Genomic DNA, 24,934 nt, shown 5'->3' with positions numbered 1-24,934 from the left:
AGTTCTCATCTAGCTGAAGAAAGGAGCAACAAGACAAATACACATGGGAAAGGGAAAAAGAGAGAACAAGAGAAAGAAAGAGAGAGCCCACCAAGGCTGCTCAGACTGTAACACTTGGGGATGTTCTAATCTCTCCAGTTATGACTTTTAAACTTGCGGGTGGCACAGTATTAGAAGCTAAAAATGTACAAAATACAGGTTGCAGGTAACTTTTTTTTTAACTGTTTGCTTAAGAGGGTCCCTCTAGAGGGACGGCCCCATGCAGTGCTAGCATTATGAGAGCCTGCCACGGAAGCTTGGTGGCTGGAGCTGAGACAGAGACGATAACTGACTGCACAGGGGAGCAGAGAGGACATTGAAGTGCCCAAGGGGGTACAGAAAGGAGGGGGAAGAGCCAGAGTGCTGACATTCTGCATGAAGCAGGTGAGTGGCATGGGGGGAACCCCAATGACTATGGGGTAAAGAAGAGGCTTGGAGGGATTTTTGTTGTTTTAGGAGGAACATGTGATGTGACCCTCACCTTCAACTTCTCTAGGAACTTGTCACTAAACTCAATGTTGTTCCTTATTGCCTGGGAGATTGGAGAGCTGTTGAGTTCTGCGCCTGACAAGCATCAGCCAGGACAGAGACTGCACTTGTAGGCAATTAAACCACAAGACTCCGGCAAGGATGTCTGGGTCACACACAGGGCCTCCAGGATGGTTACATCCATGCAGCAGAATCCAGATGCCTCACAGATCCATGCTTTGTCTAAGACGGAGCCAGGCTTGCTACCACCCCAACCCGATCACAACTACCCACCACCATGGACCCAACCTTCTGAGCCACAGGGTCCCAGGATGCCTTCCTGAAGTCATAAGAAAGTTGCAGTGGTCTCTGAGATTAGGGACTCCACTTTGGAGATGAAAGTACTATTTATGCTCGGCTGCTTCAGATGGAAGCTGTGAAACTGTGTCACCTACACCTACTAGAGTAGCTTCCATGGGGAAGTATGCAGAAAGCTGATTCAAGCCAGCCTGGATGTTTTCTGAAGGTATAGGCTCTTTGCTGCCTGGGTTGTTCATTGCCCTTCCTCCCCTTACCTGGAAAGAGATAGAATCTTTGGAAAGAGTCTTTGGAGATTAGACTCAAACTTGGGCTGGCCAGCAGGTGGACACTGGAGCCTCAAAGGAAAACTATGTTCTACCAGACACACCAGAAACACCACTGGGAGCCAGGACCCAGGTGGAGAGGAGGGGGGTGGGGCAGAACTGTGGTCTCCTCCGGGACTTTGAGGATGGGCAGGCCTTGGAGGTGGAGCAGAAGCAGAGATCGCAAGGTTTTCCTGCCATGCAATTTTGCACCAGTATTCCTGCCAGGTACTGAATGCCTTACGCTACTCACTCAATGTTCCCACAAACTTTTGCACTACACAAGACAGCACAGAGTGTCACCATGCACAGGCTTAGCAAACTCAGGTCCTTCTGGAATAAAATACTTGGCAGCAGTTTGCAGCAAAGCCTCCCTGGGGAAACTCAGCCTTCAGGAGAGACCCTTAGCATCTGCTCTGGGAGTGTTGCGAATTTGGCAAGAGAAGGAGTGATGGTTGCTCTTGGCCAACAGGACAGGTCAGCAGGGTCTAGGGATGCAACTTCGGACTCGGGAGTAGAAATGGGTAGATGCATGACTGGCCCCATGAGGAGCAAAGTCCCTGACCAGCCTGTACTCAGGAAAGGAACAAGTGCTCCCTTCTGCTCAGATGATCACTTGGGTCACCAGCCATTGACATGACTTAGGGTTTTAATTATAAACAGATTGCAGTTCCTGTGTCCACTACACCCCACACCAGCCTGGGTCCATGGGCTGCTTGTGATTCATCAACTTGGGAGGCTTTGCCCATGACAACCCTCCAGAAGTTAGTCAGGAAAAGGGAGAATGGTGGGAGGTTTGTGTCCCTTGGACATGGGCAGAAGACTTGCTGGTGCCCTAGAGTCTCCACTGCAGGGCCTGAGATCCCAGGGGAAGGGCTGGCTAACAAAAGCTGCCTGGGGCTGAGGGAGGAATTGGGTTGGAGCCTCTTCTTGGTCCCTCTTTCCAGATTTGCCTCTAATGAAACCCTAAAGTTGGGGGAGATTGATGGGGAGAGTGGTGTAGCCCTGAAAGCTGGAGCAGAGTTCTAAGACCTGCTGCCTTCTGCTCCGGGCCAGGTCCCTGGAGGAAGGACTAGACATGGCAGAATAAGACACTTCTGAAAGGAGGGGAGGGGAGACCCAAGGACTGGGCCTGTGATCCACCCTTGATACTGCCTCGATAACTTTCTGTAGAGCCTGCAAATATTCCAAGGGAAAATTGAAAAGATAAAAGTTTGCTGAAATCACTTTTCACCAGTATCCTTCCCCTTATAAAGATGATAGGTGAATGAGGCACAAACTTAGCATGATCCACCATGCATGAAGAGGAACATAAAGTGACCAGAATGAGGTGGCAGGGGCCAGGAAGGCAGGCCTCTGTATATTGTGGAAGGGAGAAAAAAGGCCACCTGCTAACTTCCTGATGGTAAGAACCTGGGGATACTGAAGTTGTTTGTTGCAGGATGTGATGTAAAGACCTCTCCATCAAATCTCTGGGAAAGTCTGCATTGCTCCCCAAAGTATTTATGTGGATGACTTCAAGGAGGAGGGTAGGACAAACACAGGAATAGGGAAATAGCATATAGGGACAGCATAACAAAGGAGAAGGGGGAGAGCTGGAAGCTCAGCCATACATAAAGTAACTAGCTTTTAATTTTTGAGCTAAATCAAATATCATCTCACTTCCACATTGTTTAGACGCATTGCAGGCACTAAAGGATTAACAAAGGTTTCTGGTACTGCATTGCCATCCTTAGCATGTCTGGCCCAGCCTAAAGGAGGGAGCCACTGCAGCTGGCAAAAACACAGGCTGAACAATAACATCCATATCAAGTCTGAGTTGGTCCCAGAGTTCTACTCCCTGCAAGTCCTGTGGTCACTGAGAGCTGGTTAGCAAGTACAGAAAGTTTGGCTCATGGTGGGAACATGCCTCTGAGCCCCAACCCCTCACAGAGAGACGGCACAGGATGTGCTAGCCCAAGGCAGACTGTCTCAGGAAGAGCATGCAGATCACATATTTGCTACTGGGAGTGACACATAATCATATAATCACACTGGGCCCCATGCCTCACCATGGAAATCCATGGGTTCCAGAGTGTTCCAGGGCAGCATGCCCCCCTCATGCTCAGGGGTATAGCACCTGACAAGCTGCAGACAGTAAGTGAGTGGCTGTGGCCTCAGACCTGCCACTGATAAGGAGACCATGCCCTGAGACCTCGAGCCCTGCACAAACCCCTCCTCATGCTGGGGGCTTGTCGTTCTTTGTGCAGCTGCTGTGCTCCGAGAAATTTACAGATATGATGCCTCAATGTAGGTATGGACAAGGGAGTCCAAGGATCAGGTGTTCATGCCCAGCATGGCCCTCTTTGTGCCTGCTCCCAGTGCCCAGCCTTCAGACTCAGGGGACAGACAAGGCATTGGCCCACTGCCCTCATAGGGAGAGATGCCCTCATTCTCAACAGCCCAGAGAAGGCCAAAGCAGCCCTGCCCCTGCCCATGGATAGAGCCAGGTGAGCCTAGGGTCCTCACTCCTGCAGCCTGGGCCTGGGGGTATAGAGACTCAGCTCCAGGCACGCACCTCACTAACCTGGGATGGCTGCCCAAGCAGCCCTTTGCAGACTGGGCTTTCCAAATACGTGAACTTGAGAGGTTCCTTCCATGAGTCATGTGACCTGGGGGCTGCTTGGGGAGGGATGGGGTTAGAGGACAAGGCCACAGAGCCTGAGTCCAGGCACCTACCTTGATCTTCGCAGAGCTTCTTCATCAGGGTCTTGCACTGTGGATAGAAAGGAGCTGGTCAGGGGACTCATAGGGATCAAGGAAGATAAGCCAATGGAATTCTGGGTACCCAAGATTCAGCCAGACCCTGAACACTTCCTGCCTCCAGACTGTCAGCAGTGGAAAGCAGAGTCTGTGAGGCAGGCAGAGGGCCAGGGACAGCTGAGAGGGCATGATGCAGTGGGAAGGGAGCAGTCAGAGCCTGGACTTCAGGGTTCTCTTATCCCAGCCCTGGACAATCAGGTCACCTGAAAGCTGTATGACAAGTTTGTTGCCCATGACTGGAGTTAGGGATCAGAACAGAAAGCAGCCATTGGACAGCCCACCAGAGAGGCTCAGAAGGAGCTCCACCAGCTGCTAATGATCTGTCAATGTCAGCTCATCTTAGGGGGCAGGTGGCTTGACTCCTTGGCTTCTGTGGACCTTGAGATTGTGGAGCAGAACCCAGCACCCTTGGGGTCCCTCGGCATTGCTCTTCTTCACCCACCCTTGTCATCCTTCACTCACTGTATTCCGTCCCTGTCATTTGGGCCAGGATGCGGAAGGAGCGAGACTGCAGGTTGGAGGAACGGCGGGCCCACTCATCAGCCTCGTCTTCTGGCTTGTTCTGGTTCTTAATCACAGCCTGGTATACTGGAGAGGCGCTGTCCACAGCAAGGTCTTTCACAGGAAGGCTCCTGCAGTGCAGAAAGAAGTGTGGGTGGAGGCTGGGCAAGAACTGAGGCTCCCTGGAGTCCTCCCTCCCATATCCTCTCCCTCCCTTCCTGGTACCCCTTGGTGCACCCACCACACCTTCACCCACTACTATCCTGAGATGTGGATGTGGCCTGGGTCCTCGGTGCTCAGGGTGGTCCCCATGAGGCAGTGACTTCTCTTGCCCATGGAGGGGATGTCAGAAGGCTCATACCCCACCTGTCTGCTCCTCCCCAGTGGCAGAAGATGTCCTACCCCACCCCAATGATTGGATGCTTTTTGAGGAAGGAAAAAGCAGAAAAGATTTTCTTAAAGTTATTTTGACCTCCCTGAGCGGGCCCAGGGAGGGATAGGGTGAGGATAGGCTTTTGGGGGGACCTAGAGGTCTCCTCAGGGTCCATCCTCTCCACTTCTCACACCTTTAGATACTATGGGGATCTGCTGGTGCTGTGCTGCCCTGGAAGAGGACAAGGAGGCCTACTTTGAAGGAGGAGTGAAAAACCAAGCAGCATGACCTGACCTGCAGGGTGTATGACTGGGGCCCCAGGGAGATTGGGAGTAGAGCTGCCAGGAGGACCGTGGACCCTCTGCCCCAGGGCAGCACAGCCTTTCCAGGGGGACCTGATGACCTTCCCTTAGACTCCCAAGATCTCGCCTACAGTAGGTGCTCAAACTCTTTAGTGAATGAACACATCCTAGATCCGACTCAGAAAGGACCCCAGAGCCCCTCAGGTCCAGAACCTCCCTGTCTGTATTCCACCATAGGGTAAGTGATGATGCAACGCTTTGTAGTGCCCAATGACCCCGGCCAGTGGCCCAAAGGATTCTTGCTGCCCAGCCCATCTTCTCAGAGATCATCATGGCCCCAAATGAAGCCAACAGTAACAACATTCTGCTAGCCCAGTCCCCTCTTTTTACAGATTCTGAAACTGAGGTCCAGAGAGGTCAGATTACTAGCTCCAGATTGTAGTAGATAGGGGCCCCATTGAGCCAGAACTTAAGCCTCGTGCTCCCAGCCCAGTGTTCTCTCTATCAGGCCCTCCATAGTCACAGATGCTCAGGAAGGCCACGTCTGCTCAGCAGGCCTGCACAGAACAATGTTTTTACCAAATGGAGACACAGTCCAGCCCAGACATGCCCTGTCCAGCACCCTCCTCTTGTCTCCACCTGCCCCTGGGAGAGGATCTCCCGTGCTTATGTCTTCTACCCTCTGTGCAAGGAGCTAGACGGAGAATTGGCCTAGTCTCTCAGGATTGATCTCCTGAGTCTTGGTCAGGGTGGGTTAGCAGAGATGAAAAATGGTGGTCAAGAGTAGGTGGAGCTGCCCCTCATTTCCTAAAGGTTCTGCCCTGGCCTGAGGAACTAGGAGTACTATCATCCTGAGGTTGAGATTGGATGGGGAAGACCAGCAAATTTCTCAGAGGTCCAGCCAGGGAGGAGCTGTAGCTACCTAAGAAGAAGAAGAGAGTGCAGGATCTCATTCATGCTGGGGGAAGTCATTTCCACCCAGCATAGGAAGGATCCCAAGTGAGTGAGATGAGTAACAGGAAAGAACAACCAGGTCACTTGGTCCTGGCTCCTGGTTGACTAGGAGGAGACAGAAGGGAGGGTACAGATTATCACAATCTATGGAGGGAAGGTGTAGGATCAAACCCTGAGCCCTACCCTTGAGCCTGTCTCAATGGGGCTCTGCAATCCAGAAAGCAGATAAAAGTTGTTTGCTGCTGTGTCCCTGCAATGTGTCCATGAGGAGCTTTCCTGTGCCTTCCCTGGCTCCAGGGGCTTAAGAATGCTATCAGAAATGATTTGTTCAGATTTCTACCTTGCTGGCTTCCTTTCCCACCAAACTGTGCAAAGACACAGGATTCTTCTTGTCACTGCTGTAACAGAGATTGGGAGTCTGATGAGGGAATCCCTGTGCCTGTCAGGACGCTGAAGCTCAGAAAAAAAAGCAGAGGGAGGATGGAACAAGGCCCTGCAGTCCAGACACTCTGGGCCACTCCCTGCTTGTGCTTCTTGTCACAGAAAAGATTCCAGTCACCACAAGGTCAAAGTCACCTCTGGCATTTACCCCACTGTGCACTGCTTCCAAATCTGACTCAGTTTTCACCTCTCTCCTGACCTCCCCGTCTTTACAGATCTATCTCTCATTAGGGTTCTGGAGAATGGTCTTCAAGAGGCTTCTCTGCCATTTTCTGTTCCTGAATAATGGTCTAGTATGGATTCAGACCTCCAGGAACATGTGGTGCCAGTGCATATAGGAAAGGGTGGGGAAAGCATCTTCCAAGCATGGCCAGGAAAACACAAGGATGCAGCCTCAGGCTCGGGGGGTGGGGGGTGGGTGCAGTGTGTCATTACTTTGGATTTCAGTAGCCATGTTGATGTTTTTTGGGGGCAACCCCCCTAAAACAAACATTTGCTGGTATAGGCTGCAGGGGATGTTGTTTGGCTGCGAGGTGGTTGTGAGGAAGAACGTGGACAGAACATATGGACTGACCACTGGTCCTCAGACACATCCCACCAGACCCACACACCATCCTGCAACCAGACAGACGGAGGACGGGACAAACACTGCGGGATCTACTTACGCCAGCGGCGACGCCCTGCCAAGCAGAGGTAAACCCAGCCGTGAGTGTGCGTCCATCATGGGATGGCAGAGGGGCAGCGCACACAGAGAGCAGGGTTAGGATCAGAAATGAGTTAGGGGAGTGGGATGGGTAAAGGAGGAAGAAAGAGAGAAAAAGAAAACGGTCAGTGAGGAAGGAATCATGGAAATTAACAGCAGAAACGGGAGCACATTCTGGCCAGGAGGGTTATCCACTGGCGTCTCGCCAGCATTAACTCAGCCTGGCTGAGTTAAAAGAAAGGGAAGAGGATGATCCTTTCCCAGCACGCAAGGAAAAGGAAGGGGAGGGTTGCGAAGGGGACAGAGATGGGGTAGATCCTTCAAGAAGTTAATCAACACGGCATCATATTAAAAAAAAAAAAACAAAAAAAAACGTGGAACCCTCATTGTAAAACCAAAAGACATCATTCTTCCCAAGGTGCAAAAAAATTAAGTTGGTGAAGAGCATTTCTTTCATTATTTTCCACCAAACTTGTCTTTAGTGACTGAAACAATTTTAAAAGAGCACACCAAGAACCATGTGGCAAATATTAACAGGAAATCCCTGGTGGCTCTTGGACTTATTCAGGCAGCCTGTTTTTTTTTTTTTTCTTCTGGGTACGCATGAGCTAATGGTTGTGTTTTTAAACTTGCAGGCTCATATTTTTCTGCTTTGAATGATGGATTTAAATAAATCAGCACGGTGCTGAGTTCTGCAGAGTCAGCCCTGAGCCTTGTGGGTTTGAGATCTGAGGCTGCAGAGCAGGCAACGTCCGCCCCCTGGTGGTCGAAAGTAACTACTGCGTTTCCAAGAGGGCACTAGGCTCCCCAGGAAGCAAGAGCCCAGGAAATCCACACCCCACCTTTATATTTCATCCTCTGGTCTCCTGATCTACCCCTCATAAACTACATGCACATCAAAGGCTAGGCTCTGGAAAGGGCAAGCCCTGTAGGACCTCTCTGGAGATTTTTAACCCATCTTATAACATCTGATTTCCTCTTTTCAGAAGAATGTTTCAACAGTTATCTCAAGACTTTTTGCCCTTAATTGCTCAGGACCCCTGATCCAGAGATGAGATGTTACCTAAAGACATAATCAGCCAGTTCTGTAAGTCAACACATGATATTCCCAAGCAGAAAACAACAAGGAAGTGTGTGTGTGTGTGTGTGTGTGTGTGTGTGTAAGAAAGAGATGTGAGAGAGAGAGAAAGAGACACATAGGCAGATAAAGAGATATATAGAGGGAGACAGAGGAGGACAGGAAGAGAGATACTCAATGGACAAAGCATGAAAGAGAGAAAGGGAGAGAGAGAGAGAGAGAGAGAGAGAGAGAGAGAGAGAGAGAGAAGCCCTGTTAATGTTTGCACGGTGAGCAGTTTCATCCACAAAAGGGTTTCAGCCAGCTGTACTTCCTAGTTCATCCTCAAGTTCCCCAATCACAGCTAAGAGGATGAAAGTCTTCAATTCTACTGCTTTGAGGCAAAAAGGAGAAGGGAGGTGACCATCAATGGGAACTACTGCCAACAGCAACCTTGAATGATTGCTTGAAAGCCACTTCCCAACAGGAAGCCCATCCTGTATTTGGATCTCTCATGGCTGGAAGAATAAAGCAACTTCACCCTCTCCCCCAAGAACAGCTTGGTCCTGGGAGGCTGGGGGTGGGGGGTGGGTCTTGAGTGCTGCTTTGAGAGTTTTGTCGAAGACTTTTTTTTCCTAAACCAGCCTCCTCATGGAACCTGGAAAATGCAAAGGAACCACCACATTTTGCATTTCTCCACCCTTCTCCTGAAGTTGACCATGAGAAAGAGGTTCTGAAGAGACCCTGTTCTGGAAGGCCCTGGCAAAAGCTGGCTTCCTTTCAAGGGCCTGTGCCCCAAGAGGAAGGTGAAGTGTGAAAGTTGGTCCTGATGGTGCCTGGTGGCTTCTGCAGGCGAAGAGAGTGGGGAAGGCGCTTACCCACTGAAGTCACTGCCCTGGGCTTGGGCCTGCCCAGCAATGGCGTCCATGATGGCATCCTGGGAGTACATGCTGATGGGCGTGTTGTACTGTGCATGGATGATGGTGGCCTTGCCACCCAGCCCCTTCACCTCAATGGGCTTGTGAGTGGACAGGGCCGAGTCCTTCAGAGCACTGGGGTTGAAACGTTCCTGGTAGTCGGCGCTGGGGAAGGGGCACATGAGGAGCAGGGTAGGGGTGGAGGAGAGAAGGGGAAGGAGAAAAGGGCAACAGATGGAGGTTAAACTAGAGGTCAAGGCCAGGCCTGGTGGTGGTGAGTGTTGAGAGAGATCTCCCAAAGCCCAGGCCTGACCCCAAGCAGATGTCCCAAAGCCCAGGCCTGACCCTGAGATCTCCCACTGTGGGCTGGCAGAGTCTGGTCAGGAAAATCCTCAGCACCTCCCCAAAACCTTGTGCAGAAGGTTTTTCTTGTCTATGTCAGCTCCCCCCAAATCCCCAGCAGGCTCTGGCTCAGTCTGAACTAACTGATGCTGGGGCCTCCAGGCATGGAGAGATCTCCCACCACACACAGCCAGAGAAGCAGAGATTTAAAAAAAAAGGTTAGGGGAATGGGGTTCAAGAGAGGGGACAGGAGCTGGGCCACATGAGAGAGGCAGCAACATTGCAAGCTGAGTTCAGAGCATCCCAAAGGCGAAAAATAGCCACACAGGGTCCCCACAGGGATTCTGAGCAAAGTTTCTCCGAGAAGGGATTCATTCTGTTGGCAATCTTTCTGTAGTCGGAGGCTGTGTTCTTTCAGATGCTTCTGTCCATGTGTCTTTCTTGGAGCAGAACTTAGGCTTCCCAGGCCTGTCCAGTCCAGGTGTCTGTGTGGCTCACCAGCTTCTACCCATCTGGGGCTCTGCCTTCCAGCAGATAGGTGCCTCCACCCATCCCTCCCCAGGCAAAGACAAGACCAGGTGCAGTCCTCAAGGGTCCCACTGGAACAGAGATCTTCAGGCTCACACAGACCCTGGAGACAGTGCAGCACCCCACCCACCCACCTACCAGAGCTAGCTTGCAGGGTTTAAGCAGTTGGAGCAGGAAATTGGTAATAAAATTGGAACCACCAGATACAGACTCCCTCCCCGCTGCAACGCCTTCACTCCATCCTCTAGCTTCACACCCATGCAGGCTTACCCAGGGCACAAAAGCACCCCTACTCACACATGCACGCACATACACATGCGGATAGGCACAGGCTATCCACACCTGACAGACACACAGAGCCATGCTGAGATGGCACACAAGTGCACACACATGCTTTCCTTGGATACTAACTTGGCTGGAGAGTTGGCTACCACCTGGGGAAGAGAGAAAGGGCAAAGAAGACAGCACCGTCAGAATGAGGCTCCTGCAGGGGGAGCTAGAACACTAGGACACTGGCCATGATAGATGGATGGCCCAACCGTACTGTGTGAAGAGAGTAAGGAGTGAAAAGGAGAGAGCGCGCTCAGGACCCACGGCCTCCAGGACGCTCGGTTTGGATTGGAGATATCAACACAGCAGTATTCCCTTCATGGTGGGCTTCCATGCCCTCAGCTTTGCTAGGAGAAGGGTTTTCTTGTTCATCTCATGGGCATTCGTACCTTGTACAAGAATCCCCCACATACAGCCTGGCTGTAGACCCCAGAGAGGAATCTGGGGATGGAGAAAGGATCAACAGGGCTGCGTGAAGAAGAAGAACCAAATCCCCACCCACCTCCTCCTAGACAGAAGCTCTGGACTTAGCTCTGTTTCATGGGGGCAACTCAGTACTTCCACTCCCTGAGCAGGCATTGCAGTGGGGCTGTGTGGGGTGAGGGGATACTTAGAACACTTTCCTCTTTCCAGAGGAGGGGCATGCCACAGCAAGGAGGTGATGAGGAGGCCCAGGAAGAGTGTGAGTCCCAAGCTTGCTATAGGAAAGGCCAAAGCTGGGTAGCCCAGCTTGGATACCAGAGAGGGACCCTGCCCCTTGCTCTGATATGAGAGCCAGTCTCCTAAAGCCTGATCTCTTTGGGGAGCACTGTCTATATCATGATTCTTTAAATACAAATTACCTATGGTGGCAGCCCTGTGGCCAGTAGCCCTGTCTGAAACCTGATACAGAAAGAGTAGAGGGCAGTGGGCTCTGTCTCCAAACTCTACCACCTGCCTGATCAGCCCACTGTTGGGCTCTGACTGGAGAAAATTTGGCTCCAAGTGGCCTGGCCCTGGTCTCCTTGTAGCCAGGACCCCACCCCAGGGAACTTCATGGTGGCTCTGCTCAGCTCCAGGCCTACCCTGTCTCAGAGCTGATAAAATTCTCTCTGTCCTCCCAGGCTCAAAATAGCCACAAGCAGATCTATATTAGGAAAGGGCCAGCATGGAACTTCCATTCCTTCTCCATGTTTGGCCAGTGCTGACAGCTGCAGGGTCAGCCCTGCCCTAAGCAGCCCAGTGTCCCTTGCAGAGGACAGTGTTGGCCTGGCAGGGTGTCAGCCAGCACCTTCTTTGGCATTGATTCCTCCCCCTGAAGACCCCAGGCTGGGGTGCCTACAGCAGACGTGGTGAGGAGCCAGTGCCCAGGTCTTGTTGCCAAGATGCTACACCTGTCTAAGGTACTTTGTACTGAGTGGCCTGAGGAACATTGCCCTTCAATGCCAGCCTCAGGCAGGATGAGAAGCAGGTCGCAGGGATGCTCAGGCCTGCCTACCCTTGCATTACATCCATTCCTCTCACCCCTCCAAGGAGATATAAGCTGTCTAGAGGAGAGAGCCAGGGAGGGGCTTCCTTTTGGAGCCAGACAGATCAGAGATTGAATCCTGACCCTACCTCCTAGCACTGGGACTCCAGGCAAGTTACCCACCCCTCTCAGCCACTGTCTTCTCATCATAAAATGGAGATGGTGGTACCCCCCACACAGATGGGCTATTCCAGTGAACAGGATCCTGTCCAAATCCTCCAGCCTAGGCTAAATGTGCAATGGAGGGATGTAGAGATCAGCATTTGCTAACCTTGTTGCTTATAAGCAGTTAGACACTCATCAAAGGTAGTGGCCTTGGCCTAGCAGAGGCTCCAGCCCTTCCTGTTCTCATTCCTGGAACAATAGCATTAGTTTTTAGTCTAGATGAAGCACCAAACTCCCTCCCTCTCCTGGCTCATCTTCCCTTGGAGGAACCTGTTGGATCCTGCCTCTCTGGTTGTCTCTGGTTGACACTTTTGTCAGGTTCTGGGCAGCCCTTGTGCCAACAGAATGGCACCTGGGGAGTTAAAAGAAGTAGGGGTTGGAGCTGGCCTCTGACTTTCTGGGCAGTAGATAACCTATCTCAAAGCAAGATGGAGTCAGGCAGACCCAGATGCCAGTGTGTGTGCCACTTACTAGCTGTGGGATCTGGGGCAAACTATTCATTCTCTGAGCCTCTGTTTTCACGGCTGTAGGTTGAGGGGAAACAGTGCCCACCTCTGAAGTTACTGAGAGATTAAGCCAGCCTCCCAGCCCAGAGTCAAAGCTCAGTCAAGGGGAGACATTATCACCACGGCAGGTGGGCTTCCCAGGCAACCTAGTCCACCAGAGTCCAGCCTTCCTGCCTGGGGCAAGTCCCAGAAAGGATCAGGAAGGCCTACCAGTCCAGCAAAGGCAGGATAAGGTGGCCATCTCTGATCTGACATTTTCAGAGTTTTCTGGCAAAAATCCCTTGCCAGGGAAGCCATTGAGGGTGAAGAGGGGGAGGTGCTGGTCCACCCGGCTCTGCCACTTTGGCTCAAGGAAGCCATGGCATGCCAGGGGCCACATTCTCTCAGGGCCTAGAAAGAGCTGGGAAATTGGGAGGTCCAGAGGAACATGGAGCTGATGGGGCACAGCAAGGGCAATGTGAAGGGTGAGGCTGGGTTAGACTGACCAGATTCTTGTTTTAACTCTTCTGGGTACCAACCGTGTAACTCCAGGCAATGGGCACCGTGTGGTAAGTGTGTGACAGGGCAGAACTCAGTGCTTTACATGTGTTGTCCCCTTTACCTTCCCAATAACCCCGAGATGTGGACAGTGTGATTCCTCCCACAGAACCCCCTACAGGCTACCTTGCCCTCACAGTCTGCCCTGCCTGTTGCACCCAGAGATAACCAGAGGCATTGCACAGGGTGGAAATGGAAGCTACTATGAAACAACAGACGAGAAGGGCCTGGACACTAGAATGGGCCACAGGAGGACTTCCTTCCTTCAGCCTCCTCCAAGAAGCCCCAGATCCATGTTCCTCTAACTCCTAAGCTCAGAGTCTCACCAACTAGACCATGGGGGGCCTACCCAACCTGACCAGGGTCCCTGCAATCCCTCTCCCCTCACATCCTTGCCAGTCTCCACTGTCAGCTCCTGGGCTCCCTCCCCCAGGCAGCCTTCCCAGAAGACTCCCCAGTCCTAGGGAATTGGCCCTCCACCTGGAACTCTTCCCTGTTCCTGCCTCAGGGTTCCTGGAGTGTGTGTGGCTCCTGAAGGCAGCAGGCTGTCCAGTCCCATGAGGAGGGGTGTGTCCTGCTATGAAAATTTGGGAAATTGAAGTCTCATGTATATAGGCCTGACTGGGTGCCTTAGTAACAAGGCAACTGGACCTCAACTTAATCTCCTCTGGAGCCTCAGTTTCTTCTGCAAAAAGCCTGCATGTCACCCCCCAGGTAGATGTATAAAGCACTGATGTGCCCAGCTCACGGCAAACGTCAACAGTGTCTTTGCTTGCATTGCCCTCCAGTGCTGCCTCATGGGCATAGGGTGGCTGGATTGAAGCCACTTCTCTCCAATCACCTGCTCAGTCCTCTGCTGAGCACCGAGGACCCAGGTGGCCCCAGGTGGCCCCAGACCACCAGTGGAGAGCTGTGCATTCATTACCTACCCTCCTAGGAGTCCAGCACCTGAGGCCTTCCCTCGGAGGCTCATGTGATACATCTGAGCCATCTCCCTCAGGGTCTCTGCTGAATACAGGCCAATGGGGTTGTTATACTGCCTTGGCTGGCTCGGACCTGGCAGGACTTTCAGGCTGAGTGGGTCCCGGGCCCCCTCAGGGATGGCCTTGGCCCCTGGACTGTCCCGTGGAGGGCCGAGGTCCGAGGCCTCCGTGTGAGAGGAGCAGATGGAGGTCTGGGAGAAGGAGGAGCTAAAGGTGCCCCTGAGCTCCAGGGTGCTTGGGGTGCCCAAGCTGGCCCTTGCCTCAGGGTTGGGGCTTGGTGCCGCCAGGCTGCCGTTCGTGTCCTGAGCAGGGTCCTGACACAGGGCAGCACCATGCAGGGGAGAGAGAAGAGAGTGGTTAGAAGCCACGCATGTGCAGTGCTTCTGCATAGACTTGAAATGGGCGGGTTAGTGCAAGCACCCTGCAGCCTGCCACCTGCCACCTGCAGCCCGCTGCCTGGAGCACCCAGATGGGACACTGGTGTGGAAGGGTTTTGTCTAGAGGAGTGGGGGAGGCCCACAACTCCTAGCCTGCAGACTGGCATCCACCTGGACACAAATGCAAAGCCCTGCACAGAAAGCCAAACCTATCTCTGGGGCCCAAGGAAGTGGTGTGGGGCCAGGGGATAGTAAGCAGGGGTCCCCTCCATCCTGTTGGTATTCTCTCTTCTCCTGAGAGGGGCATACTGTGGAAACATGTCACACTGAGAACCACCCTGCCCCCCTCATGACCAGGGAGATGGGATCCTCAGGGCAGGCCAGGTGGGAGTGCCAAAAGGGCAGGTAAGGAAGTAGGTGGCCTATTTAGTCTTTTTAGTCCACTTCTGCAACTTCTCTCAAACAGATCTCTGCCCACTTCCCCAATCTGTGATTTATCTCAACCCTCAATCCTCTGTCTTCCCTGCCCACCTCCACCACTGCCCAATCTGCTCCAATAGAGCAGGCTGCAGGAACCTTGGGCTGGGCCTTCCTAGCTTTGGGTCAGGCCCCTTGGACCTGTGGGGCTGAACTCCTTAGAGGGAGTTTTGGAAAAACCCTGAGCACAATGGTGAGGTCTGGAGCCAGGGCTCTCCATCCTTCATCACCTGATCTGCCTGCCTCTAAGGCCACAACCAGTTTTTCTGACTGGAAGGTGGGCAAGTAGGAACTAGAGGAAGAGAGAGCCGTGTGGAGGAGAAGCCCTGAGGGCCAGTAGGCTCCTTCATGCCTGGGAGTGCCTCCTCGGTTGATTGACACAAGCTGAAGCTTCTGCCATGGTCACTCCCAGCCCTAGTGTTCTTGGACATCTTGCTTCTTCCTGGCCAGAATGGCCACCTCTCTTCTAGAACACTATTGCCCAAGCTGGCTTCCTATCAGCACAGCCAGGGGGACCTGGGATGGTAGCTAGCACCAGGCAGTACCCCACATCTCAGTACTTCATGGAGGGCCTGAATGCCTCTCCTGAGAATCATCAATGGCAGGGCAGGGGCAGGCAGGAACCACAGCTGAAAGTGGACCTCACTGCGACAGTCTGCACCTACCTTCTGGTGAGGGATCACCGGCAGAGGGGACTGGACGGGGGGTGCAGTTGTGGAGATGGCAACAGGACGCTTTGACCTGGAGAAACCAGAAATGGGAACAAGTGAGGACAGTTGCCCCTGGGTCCAGGATCTTCTGCCTGGGCAAGGCTACAAGGGACACCAAGAGAGAGCTAGGCAGTCAGGTTAGAGGGCCTGAGGTTCACTGTCCAACCAATGGCTGGGTCTCCCCGGGAAAGGTTCTTGACCCGACCAGAATGGAGAAGTTGTAGACCTTGGGCACTCTGATCAGTACCATGGGCCCCTGCTATGTCCTTGGGAGGCTGCCTGGACCAAAAAGCAGGGAAGATCCTGGTTTCTAGGTCCCATACTGGCAGTACTGTTGCTACTGTTTCTGAGCCTCATGTGTAAAGTGAGGCAGTAACATCTTGACAGTGACTTGGACTAGTTTTTTCATAGCACAGTTTTTTCATAGCCCATGCAATTGTTAGGGACAACCCCTCTTTTGCACCCACCCCATGCCCACTCTCAAACATCTGCCCCTGCTCTGAAGAGATTCCACTTACTTCTGCAGGGTGAGGCTCAGGTTGTAGCTGGCAGACTTGATCTTGTTCTGGGCTTCCAGGTGGGTCATAGTGTCTGTGTTGACGCCATCGATGGCCACCACAAGGTCACCTTGGCTGAGCTGGGACTGGGCTGCCTTGCTACCTGGTGTGATCTGATTGGACAACAGAAGAGGGATGAGCATAAGGAGGCTGGTCCTAAGGGTGGGCCAGTCCTTAGGGAGGAGGCACATGGACCATCCAGTAGAGACCCATTGTGTTGTCTTTCATTCACTGTGTTCATACCTGCTGCTCCCCAAGCCTGCTTCCTCTGCCTGGCACATGGCTACCATATTTCCTAGTGCTTTGTATCCAATTATAGCAGCGGGACTAACTCTGGTCAGTGGAATGAGGGGGTAAGTAATGCATGTCACTTCTAGATCTACCCTGCAGTCATCCTTGTGATCCTGCACACTGTTTGTTGGCTAAGTGCAAAGGATGGAGAGGAGCACAACCAGGCTGCTAACTGGAAGAGGCCTGGATCCTGGAGTCCCTGCCTGGAGGAGAGAGAGTTGAGGAGCTCACATCACAAGCTCTAATAGACTTTCATTGTGCTGAGCTATTGAGATTTGGTGTTCATTTGTTACATTAGTTAGCCTACTATTACCCTTGTACTCTAAGAGCCCAGCACTTTCCAGATCCCAGGCGGGAAGGGAGACCTAGGAGTAGAAACTCAGCACTCCCCATCCCAAAGACACTGACAGGCCAAGGGGCAGGATAAATGCACCTACTCAAAAGCATCCTAATGCCAGGGGCTTCATGCTACCAAGGCAGGTGTATAGAGGGCCGAGGGAGCCATCCACCCTGCCTAGGTGAGCAAAATTGGCTGGGAAACAGGGCAGAGTCTAGAGGTTCCATCTCCAGCGTAACCTCAGAGAATACCATTGAGATCCTATCACAGGAACCACCCCATAGGTCATCAGGAAGGCAGGCCCCATGGGATATTACTTGGTATGCCAGGGTGGCTCAGACTGTGCTCTCAAAGGCATCATGCCCAATGCTAAATTTTGCCTGCCTGGCTCCAAGTAATGTCACCCTGAATGCCATGGAGGCCCCACCCACAGTGATGTTCAAAGTACCTGGTGACACCACTTAAAATGGTGTGATAAACTGCCCTTAGTGATAGCCCTATCCCAAAGATAATTTATCAGATGCCATGGAGACTTTAGCTTCATTCCCTGAGATTTCCCACTGAATGTCCAGCCCCTGCTGATATCACAAAGAATGACTTTAGGACTTGACCCCATGACACCATGCAAGAGGCCCCTACTGATGACATCTATGGAATGCCAGGTAGACCCCATCCCCAATGATATCACAGGAAATAGGAGGCTCTGCCTTCCCACCCTGACTCTGGCTATGGCTGAAGGGTGTCCCTTGGCTTTGCCCCCTGTACACACCCACCAGCTAGTACTCTTGGCTTCTCTGGGCACATCCTAGTCACCTTCTTGGCTATGATCCAGGGACAAAGCCAGCTCCTAATGTTGGCAAAAACCAGATTCTGGCCAAGGACTGGGGATCAACCTAGAAGGAGCCCAGAGAGGACTTGGGGACAGTCCTGTGTCCCATGTGCCAAGCCTGTATGGGCCTCCAGGTAGGTCCTGGGCTCACAGACATGGATAGAGGCCTCCTTCCAGGCCCCTCACAGGGAATCCCATTTAAATCAGGGGGCCCCGCAGTCACCTATCTCCAGGCCACTCCCAGATGGACTCTACAGGGTGTACCCAGAAACTGAATGGCTTTTGGGTAATCACAGCACCATCTCAGAAACACTGCCTACACAATGCAAGTGATGACAGCAAAAACCTGCCTTTGCAGCCCTGGGTGTCTTCTTAAATACTAGCCATATTGTATGCAGAATACCCCTCCTTCAACCCCTGAATCTTCAGGCTAAAAAAAAAAAAAAAGGACAATAGAGAAACAAATGCCTAGATTTCCAGAAAGCCCAGTTCAATCTCCAGACTCCATAGGGGCAGATGCCCTATAGAACTACTTGGGATTTCTCCAAATACACTCTTCTCCCTAAATTTGTTGCTATATGGATCCTCTTCTAATGATAGGAGTGTGTTGCTGCCTTGGAGAGGGGCAGTTAACCAACAATACTGAACAAAACCTAAATATTTTCCTAGACCAAGAGAGGACTCATGAAGACACAGAACTGCCTCGCCCCACCAGGCTGTCCTGAAGAAAATCCACTTGCCTTCTGGCTTCCTGTGCAGGGCTCTGCCATCCCCAACAATTCATTATAGACCCTTTTTCCAACATGGAAAAAGTTGAAAAAATTCTACAGTGAACACTGAAATACCCACCACCATAGTTATGGGATAATATTTCATTCATCTTGCTTTACCACACATCTATCCTGCTATCTATCCATCCTCCAATCCTTATTTCAGAGGCATTTCGAAGAAGTTACAAACACTATGTGCTTTTTTCAAGGTGATTTTTGCAACTACTATACTGTTCCTAGTGGATTACCCACAAGGCTCCCCCAGAGCAGGTCACACCTGAGCAGGAAGATACCTGTCATGCTTGTCCCCATGCTTATTACCTACTGCTTGTTACCTCATGGTGTGGCTCCCCATAGTAGATAAATCCCATCATGTCCACTCCACAGCAAGACAACTTTATAGGATGATACACCCAGATGCTTCTTACCATCTACAGAAAAGGGGTTGTCTCTGGCAGAAGAAATCTGGGGGAGGGGAAATACACAGCTGCAAATCCCACACAAAAGGACAGGACCTGCAACCACAGAAGGGACACTGCCAGGCAGGATGGGAGCATCCAGAAGATCATGCCAGTGTGATCAAGGGCACCAGAATGATATCCAAAGGAGGTTGGGCCCTATATCAGCTAGGGCCAGCTGCAGGCCAGCTGGAAAGCCCTTCTTTCAGAGTTGCTTTGGTGACATCTTTCTCTCTCAGGGATAGGCCAGCTCATGCCAGTCCTTCCCTTTGGGTCCTGCCTAGCTCCTCCTCATCCTCAGGTGTGAGCTGGGGTGATCCTTGTTCCTGAGGAGAGCTCAGCCTCCCTGGAGCCAGGTTAGTAGCCATACACCCTGGCGGGGAGCTATGAGCTGGCTCCAGTCTGCCCTTGGCGCCTCTCTCCCTGCACCTGTGTCTGCTCATCAGGGCACAGCTGGCCTAGACTTTGGCTGCCCCAAGCAGAGTCAAATGTCCCTCAGGGTTGGGTGGGGTGCAGATATACTCTTATAGGGAGGTGCTCTTCTGTTCGGCCCAAGTGCCCTTAGAGAAGGCAGGATGGAGGCAGGAACCCCAAAGGCAGCCAAGGGCCATCAGGTCCTTTACCCTAAACCCAGGAGCAGACTGCCCTGGCTGGGAAAGAGAAATGGCACCCTTGGACCCTTGTGCACTGCCAGAGCCCTGGGCTCGTGAAAAGTATAGTCCAGCATGATATGTCTGTGCATCTTTTATCTGACTCTCCATCCCTCTCTCTGGATTGACTTTGTACCAGAAAAGACTCAAAGCTCCCAAATTCTTGGAAGGGTTTCTTCTTTATTTTTTCTTAAAAAAAAAAAAATCTTCCTACTCCATTTTGGGCATTTAAATTCCTCTCTGAAATGAGTAGTTTATTCCCACCTTGCTTTTTAGTTTTCTTCAGTTGACAGACACCTCTCAACAGGGACCCCCAACCCTGAGCAGATCCCAGAGACCCCCAGGTGGGAGCACTGATGACAAGCTCTGGGTATTTGGATATTTGGAGGCCAAGTTCAGCAACCTGGCTCACAGGAGCCCTTCTATCTTGCTGGGCTGTGGTCTTAGGGCCCACCAGAGGGTGGCACAAGAATAGCTGGTACCAGGGTCACCTGCATGTACCTACAAGGGAGGCAGCAAAAGAAGGAGCATGGACTTTGGAATGAGCTTCCCTCAAGTATCCCATCGAGAGAGTGTGACATCCCTCAGGATGATTGTAAGGACTACATTATTAAACAGGGAATTATGTAAGGATGGTGCAGAGCTGAGAAAGTTCCAGAGAAGCTCCAAACCAAGAAAGTGTGAGTGCTGACCCTGTCCCCTCCCCCCCCACCCCCAGAGGTGCCAGAAGGACTGAAGTCACTGGCCTTATCCCCAGGCTCCACAGGAAACAAGATCCAGCGCTGGTAGAGGGTGGGAGGCAAGAGGTCAGCCCCACGTGACCATTACTGAGCCAACTGCTGTCCTTACAGGGGCCGGGGTCAGGGGAATTCTATCCAAGGTCTCAAGGAAGTAAGGTGCCAGTAGGGACTCCAGCACACCAGGCTGTGGCTTCCTAATCCCCCAGCACCCTGGCAACAGGGACAACAGCTGGCAGCCTCCCTGCTGGCAGTTGGGCTCTGTACAAGTTTCCAGCCATCACTCTTGGTACTCAGCAGCAGGCAGGCTCCTGCCTTCTGTCTCTTCTGGATTTGCCAGGTGTGGCAGGGTAGGGCCCAGGGGCAGGTAGTAAAGCCTTAGGAGAGTACAACTTCCATCGCTCCTCCTCCCAACCCTTCCCCGGGATTTCCCCCTGAATCCCTGGGTACATTTTAACATTTTTAACATTGTGTGATTAGATTACCACTGTGCCATGCTTGCTCCCTTCCCATCTGGCCTCCCCTGGGGCCCTGCCCCAGCCCTCATCCTCTCTCTGGAACCTCTGTCTCCCCACAGCCCCCACTCTCCAGTCCCACCTCGGCCAATAAATAAGTCAAAATTTCTTCTGTGTCCTGCCTTGTTTGTTCTAATTGGATCCTGTCTCATTTCTCTCCCTTTGTCACCTCCAGACTTCTGAAGAAGAGACTTGAAGTTCTCAGCCCCATTACTCCCACCCCTCTCACACTCAGCCATCCAGCTTTGGCCCCCATCCAGCCACATATAACAACAGCCCACCTATGTTCAAGCCGGGTGGGTGGGGTCACTGCGCCTCTCTAGCTGACCACGCCCTCCCCTGCCTCACCAGACCCAGCCACTGTCCCTCTCCTCTCCTCCTGTCCAGGCCTATAGTTCTGTTTACGTCCTGGGTATGGCCAGTAAAATGCTCTCCTGTGCACTTGGCTCTCAGGGTCTCCCAGCAAAGTCAATTTCATGCCTCTTAGGATGGAGAAAGCTGTGTTTGGCAATTAGAGGACTGGAGGTGGGGCCCAAGGGGAAGCTGCAATCAGGGGCAGCCCCTGAACGGGAGGGAGTCATTCAGAAAGGGAAGGAAACTCAGGAAACTGGGGGGACCTCAGTCCCCAGGCTAGAGGGATGTCCACTTGGGGCTCTGTCCTCCTCACACCTGCTGCCTCACAATGCCTTTAACCCAGGCTTCCTGGGACTGCCCATGCAGTTGCCCTTGCTGTGGTCCAGAGGTGTCTGAAGGTCCTCCCCTCCCTAGGATCTAGCCAGCTTTCTGTCCACTTCCTTCAGAGCTATCAAGGGGTCAGAGTTAGCAGGGAAGGCCTGGTCTGGGGAGAGGGTGTCTCTAAGAATTCATTCCCAGCTGTGACTCTGCGGTCTTCACTTATCTTCCCCTGTTTGATAGATGGATCGCTGGAGGTCTCGAGGCTTGCCTGACCTTCAGTGAGGCTATAAACAGCACGGCCTGTCAGCACTGCTAGGCGCTGCCTGAGTGACAGTGAGACGTGCTCCAGCGACCTCAAAATTCCAGGAATTGCCTGCACAACTACCCCAGAATAGTCTTGGCTTGGCCCCATCTGTCTCCCCAGGGATCCTCTGTTCTCAGTGTCCCCACCTCAGCTGGGAGAATCCAATAAATACTGAAACCGAAACCAGCATAAAGGCAGAGGCTGCTGGACTGGTGTCTGCCAGGTGAGGTTGGTGAGGCCCAGGGCTGGAGGCCTTCCAGCAGAGGCGGGCCTTGCCTGGACCCAGGCTCACCCTGACACTCTGCCAGCCTTGCAACCAGCCAAGTGGGAAGTTTTCTTACATTTGTACTCTCACACCTAGTAGAAAGCACTGTCCCTTCCTCCAGAGAGTTCTGGCCTGGCATCTCTTTGAGGGGGACAGTCTCGGTGCAGCAGGGCCCATTTTACAGATAAGAGGACTGAGGCTGGACAGATGATGACAGAGCTGAGAGTAGCAGAGCTGAACAAAAGCACAGCACCTTCATAAAAATGGGGGCATAACAGGCATGAAGGGGTAAGGCCCTGACCGTGGCCCCAGCCCCTGGCCAGCTGCTGGGGCAAAGCTGGGCTGGGCCTTTGGAACTGCTCCCTCCTTGGCTGCTCCCACCCCTCCCCTACTTCCTGGAGAACTGGCTGGGGTTGGGGAGGGTGGGGTGAGAGGGCAGCTCATGTTGCAGGCCCTACCGCACCTGTCCAGGATAAATAAAGGCATTTTCCCTCCACTCTCCCAGTCCCCTCCTGAACCCCCTTCTCTGTGGGTCATCCTTTGTACACTAGTAAAAGTACCCTGTTAAGACCCACAGAAGGGAGGCCTTGCACGGCTGCTACTGCCTCAGGTTGCTTTGGTGGGGCCCATGGACAAGGCAGGGCTGGGAATGGGAGCTACCACTTAGCCTGCAGGTGGCGGGTATCCTTACAGGAGGAGCTGCAATGCCTGTCTGCAATTGAAAGGGTGGGGCTTCTATAGTCAGAGAGGTGTGGGAGCAGGCATGGGCGTTAGGTACCACCAAGACATAGGAATTCCACCCACCATCACTTCTGTGCATAAATGTGAGCCTCAGGTTGATGGCTGGGAGGTGAGGAAATCCCAGCCCTGGCTTCCCGATCACCCCCTTGGATTACAGTGAATGTACCCTGAGGGTGCAGGTCCCTATTGAGAATGAGTATGCTCTACTTGGCCAGTTCTCCCCACCCCAGGACTGCCAGTGGTGCCCTGCGGCAAAAGCTCAGATCAAGACTATGAGCAGTGTCCACTGGCCAGTCGTGAGAAGCAGATGATGGCTAGGGTGGGAGTGGGGGTCCTCCAGAGTTTTGGCACTGCATCTCTTTGAGGGGGCTGCTCCTGGTGCAGAAGGGCCTTGTGAACCCCAGCAGGAAATTTCACAGCCCTGGTGTGCAGAGAATCTATCTGGCTAGGAGCACTGAACCTGCGATATCTGAGGCCAAGGTGTCCTCAGCCCACCAGTGGCATTTTCCAAGGGACTTCCTGTCTTGGGGAGGACTCCAGTGTCCAGCCTACCCTGCTCCATGGCCCAGATGATTTGGGGTGTGTCTCAGAAGGAAACTGTCATGCCTAACCCCCAATGTCCTGTATGGGTTCTATTTTTATAAGTCCCCCCAGTCATTGGCTCCCGCACATCCCAACACACCCCCTCCCCGAGTGAGGACATTCCTCTTGCTGTCTAGCTTAAGGTCTCTGTGTTGCCATTTAAGCCCCTGGCCATCTGGAGCCAGGTGGTGCATAGGTCCTATGTGAGGTCATTGGCTATCCTGGGTCCACTGAGCCTGGGGGCTAACATGCACCCACAGGATGGGGCAGGGAGAACCAGCAGCAAGCGTTTAGGGTAGTGGCACTGGGAGAGACTTGGGCTCAGTTCCAGGCATGGGTAGGTTGGAAGGCTCATGAGAATGAGAGGAAGGGTCCACCTTATACAGGGAGGAGATGGGCAGCTATGGGGTTTGTGGACTGTGCAGGGACTAAGGTGGGATAGCCACTGGGCTCAGGCAGCACATCATTGAGGTAGGTGTGCAAGGCTCTGAGTGTCTTTTCAGTCTGAGACTTTGTGGTCTTCAGGATAGTAGGCCCAAAGGGGCAGAGACCCAGATCTCCAGCGGAAGGGTAGAGGGCAAGACCAGCATCTGAGGAGTGCAGATCCAAGGCTCCCAAGGTTACCCTGGGTGGAGCTTCTCCTTTGTAGGGTCCCCCAAGTGCCCATGCCATGTTCTCAAATCAAGACTACTCTTCCAGGGGGCACTGACCCCTGCACTTTTGCCCCTTACCAGAGCAACTTCGGGTCTTCCCGACTACCTACTGCAGTGCTGTTCCTAGGCCCAAGATAAGTCTGCTGCGCTGGGAGAAGAAACCACATCCTTTTCCCCCAGGTTAGTAGCAGCCCAGATACACCTGGCCACCCACCATGTTTCCATGATAGCCTGGAGGGCCTCAGCTGGCCCCTTCATGCCAGGGTTTCAACCACCCACCAGGCAGGGGTTGTCTTTGCCCCCTTACATGCCTCACTGTTCCTCCTGAGCTCTGGGGCTTTCAACCCTGGCTCTTCCAGGAATTGCTGGGGAGTGCCTTTACCTGACAAAGATTGACTGGGGACCTATTCTGTCCCAGATAGTAGTGTAGATGTGGGACCATAGTAGCAGTTAAAACAAAGTCCTTCCTTCTCCCTTCTTCTCAAATATGTCTAGTTTTAGCCCCTCTGGGCTTCAATGTCTCCAGCTGGAAGAGAGTGGTGGACCTCCCAACCCACAATGTTCTGTCCTATGCCTACCAGACACTGCAGGGCCAAGGGGCCATCTCTCCAGGTAAATCTGGGGCCGGGGGAGACACTAGACAGGCAGGAGGATCAGGCAAGCCCTGGACTAGTGAGGGATGAAGGTGTAGAGCCATGAGCCAGCTGGCGCAGGGTCCCTGACTGGCCCATGGTAGCAGGAGAAGAGGGACTCGAATGGAATTGGTGCTGGAACTCAGTAACAAGCCTGCCTCCACATCACAACAGCAGGGCAGCAGGGGCAGCAGTCTGTCCATCCGTCCATCCACCCACCCATTACATGCTCTTTCCCAAAGCATCTACAAACTTTGGGACTTTAGGGAGGGACTTTAGACTTGGGGGCACCCAGA

General features: G+C 52.8%; 1 protein-coding gene across 5 annotated transcripts in view; it reads right to left on the bottom strand.

Annotated features, from left to right (window-relative positions):
- The window catches only part of LDB3 (LIM domain binding 3), a 62,608-nt gene that overhangs the window by 36,938 nt on the left and 736 nt on the right, over nt 1-24,934 (bottom strand). For 3 of the 5 annotated variants that reach the window (XM_081267358.1, XM_081267359.1, XM_081267360.1), the window contains 6 exons: nt 16,161-16,312; nt 15,598-15,673; nt 10,462-10,484; nt 9,142-9,345; nt 4,395-4,564; nt 3,849-3,885 (listed from right to left, as the gene is read on the bottom strand). In XM_081267358.1, the coding sequence (XP_081123484.1) occupies nt 3,849-3,885; nt 4,395-4,564; nt 9,142-9,345; nt 10,462-10,484; nt 15,598-15,673; nt 16,161-16,312 (662 nt within the window). Of the gene's footprint in view, nt 1-3,848; nt 3,886-4,394; nt 4,565-9,141; nt 9,346-10,461; nt 10,485-14,024; nt 14,393-15,597; nt 15,674-16,160; nt 16,313-24,934 lie in introns of all 5 variants that reach the window. The other 2 variants (XM_081267362.1, XM_081267361.1) reach the window with 2 other exon arrangements.

This window comes from Spermophilus citellus (assembly GCF_964194105.1).
Source record: "Spermophilus citellus genome assembly, chromosome: 15".
Taxonomy (NCBI): domain Eukaryota; kingdom Metazoa; phylum Chordata; class Mammalia; order Rodentia; family Sciuridae; genus Spermophilus; species Spermophilus citellus.
Note: the sequence above shows the minus strand (reverse complement) of the source record. Positions and strands in the feature narration are given on the sequence as shown.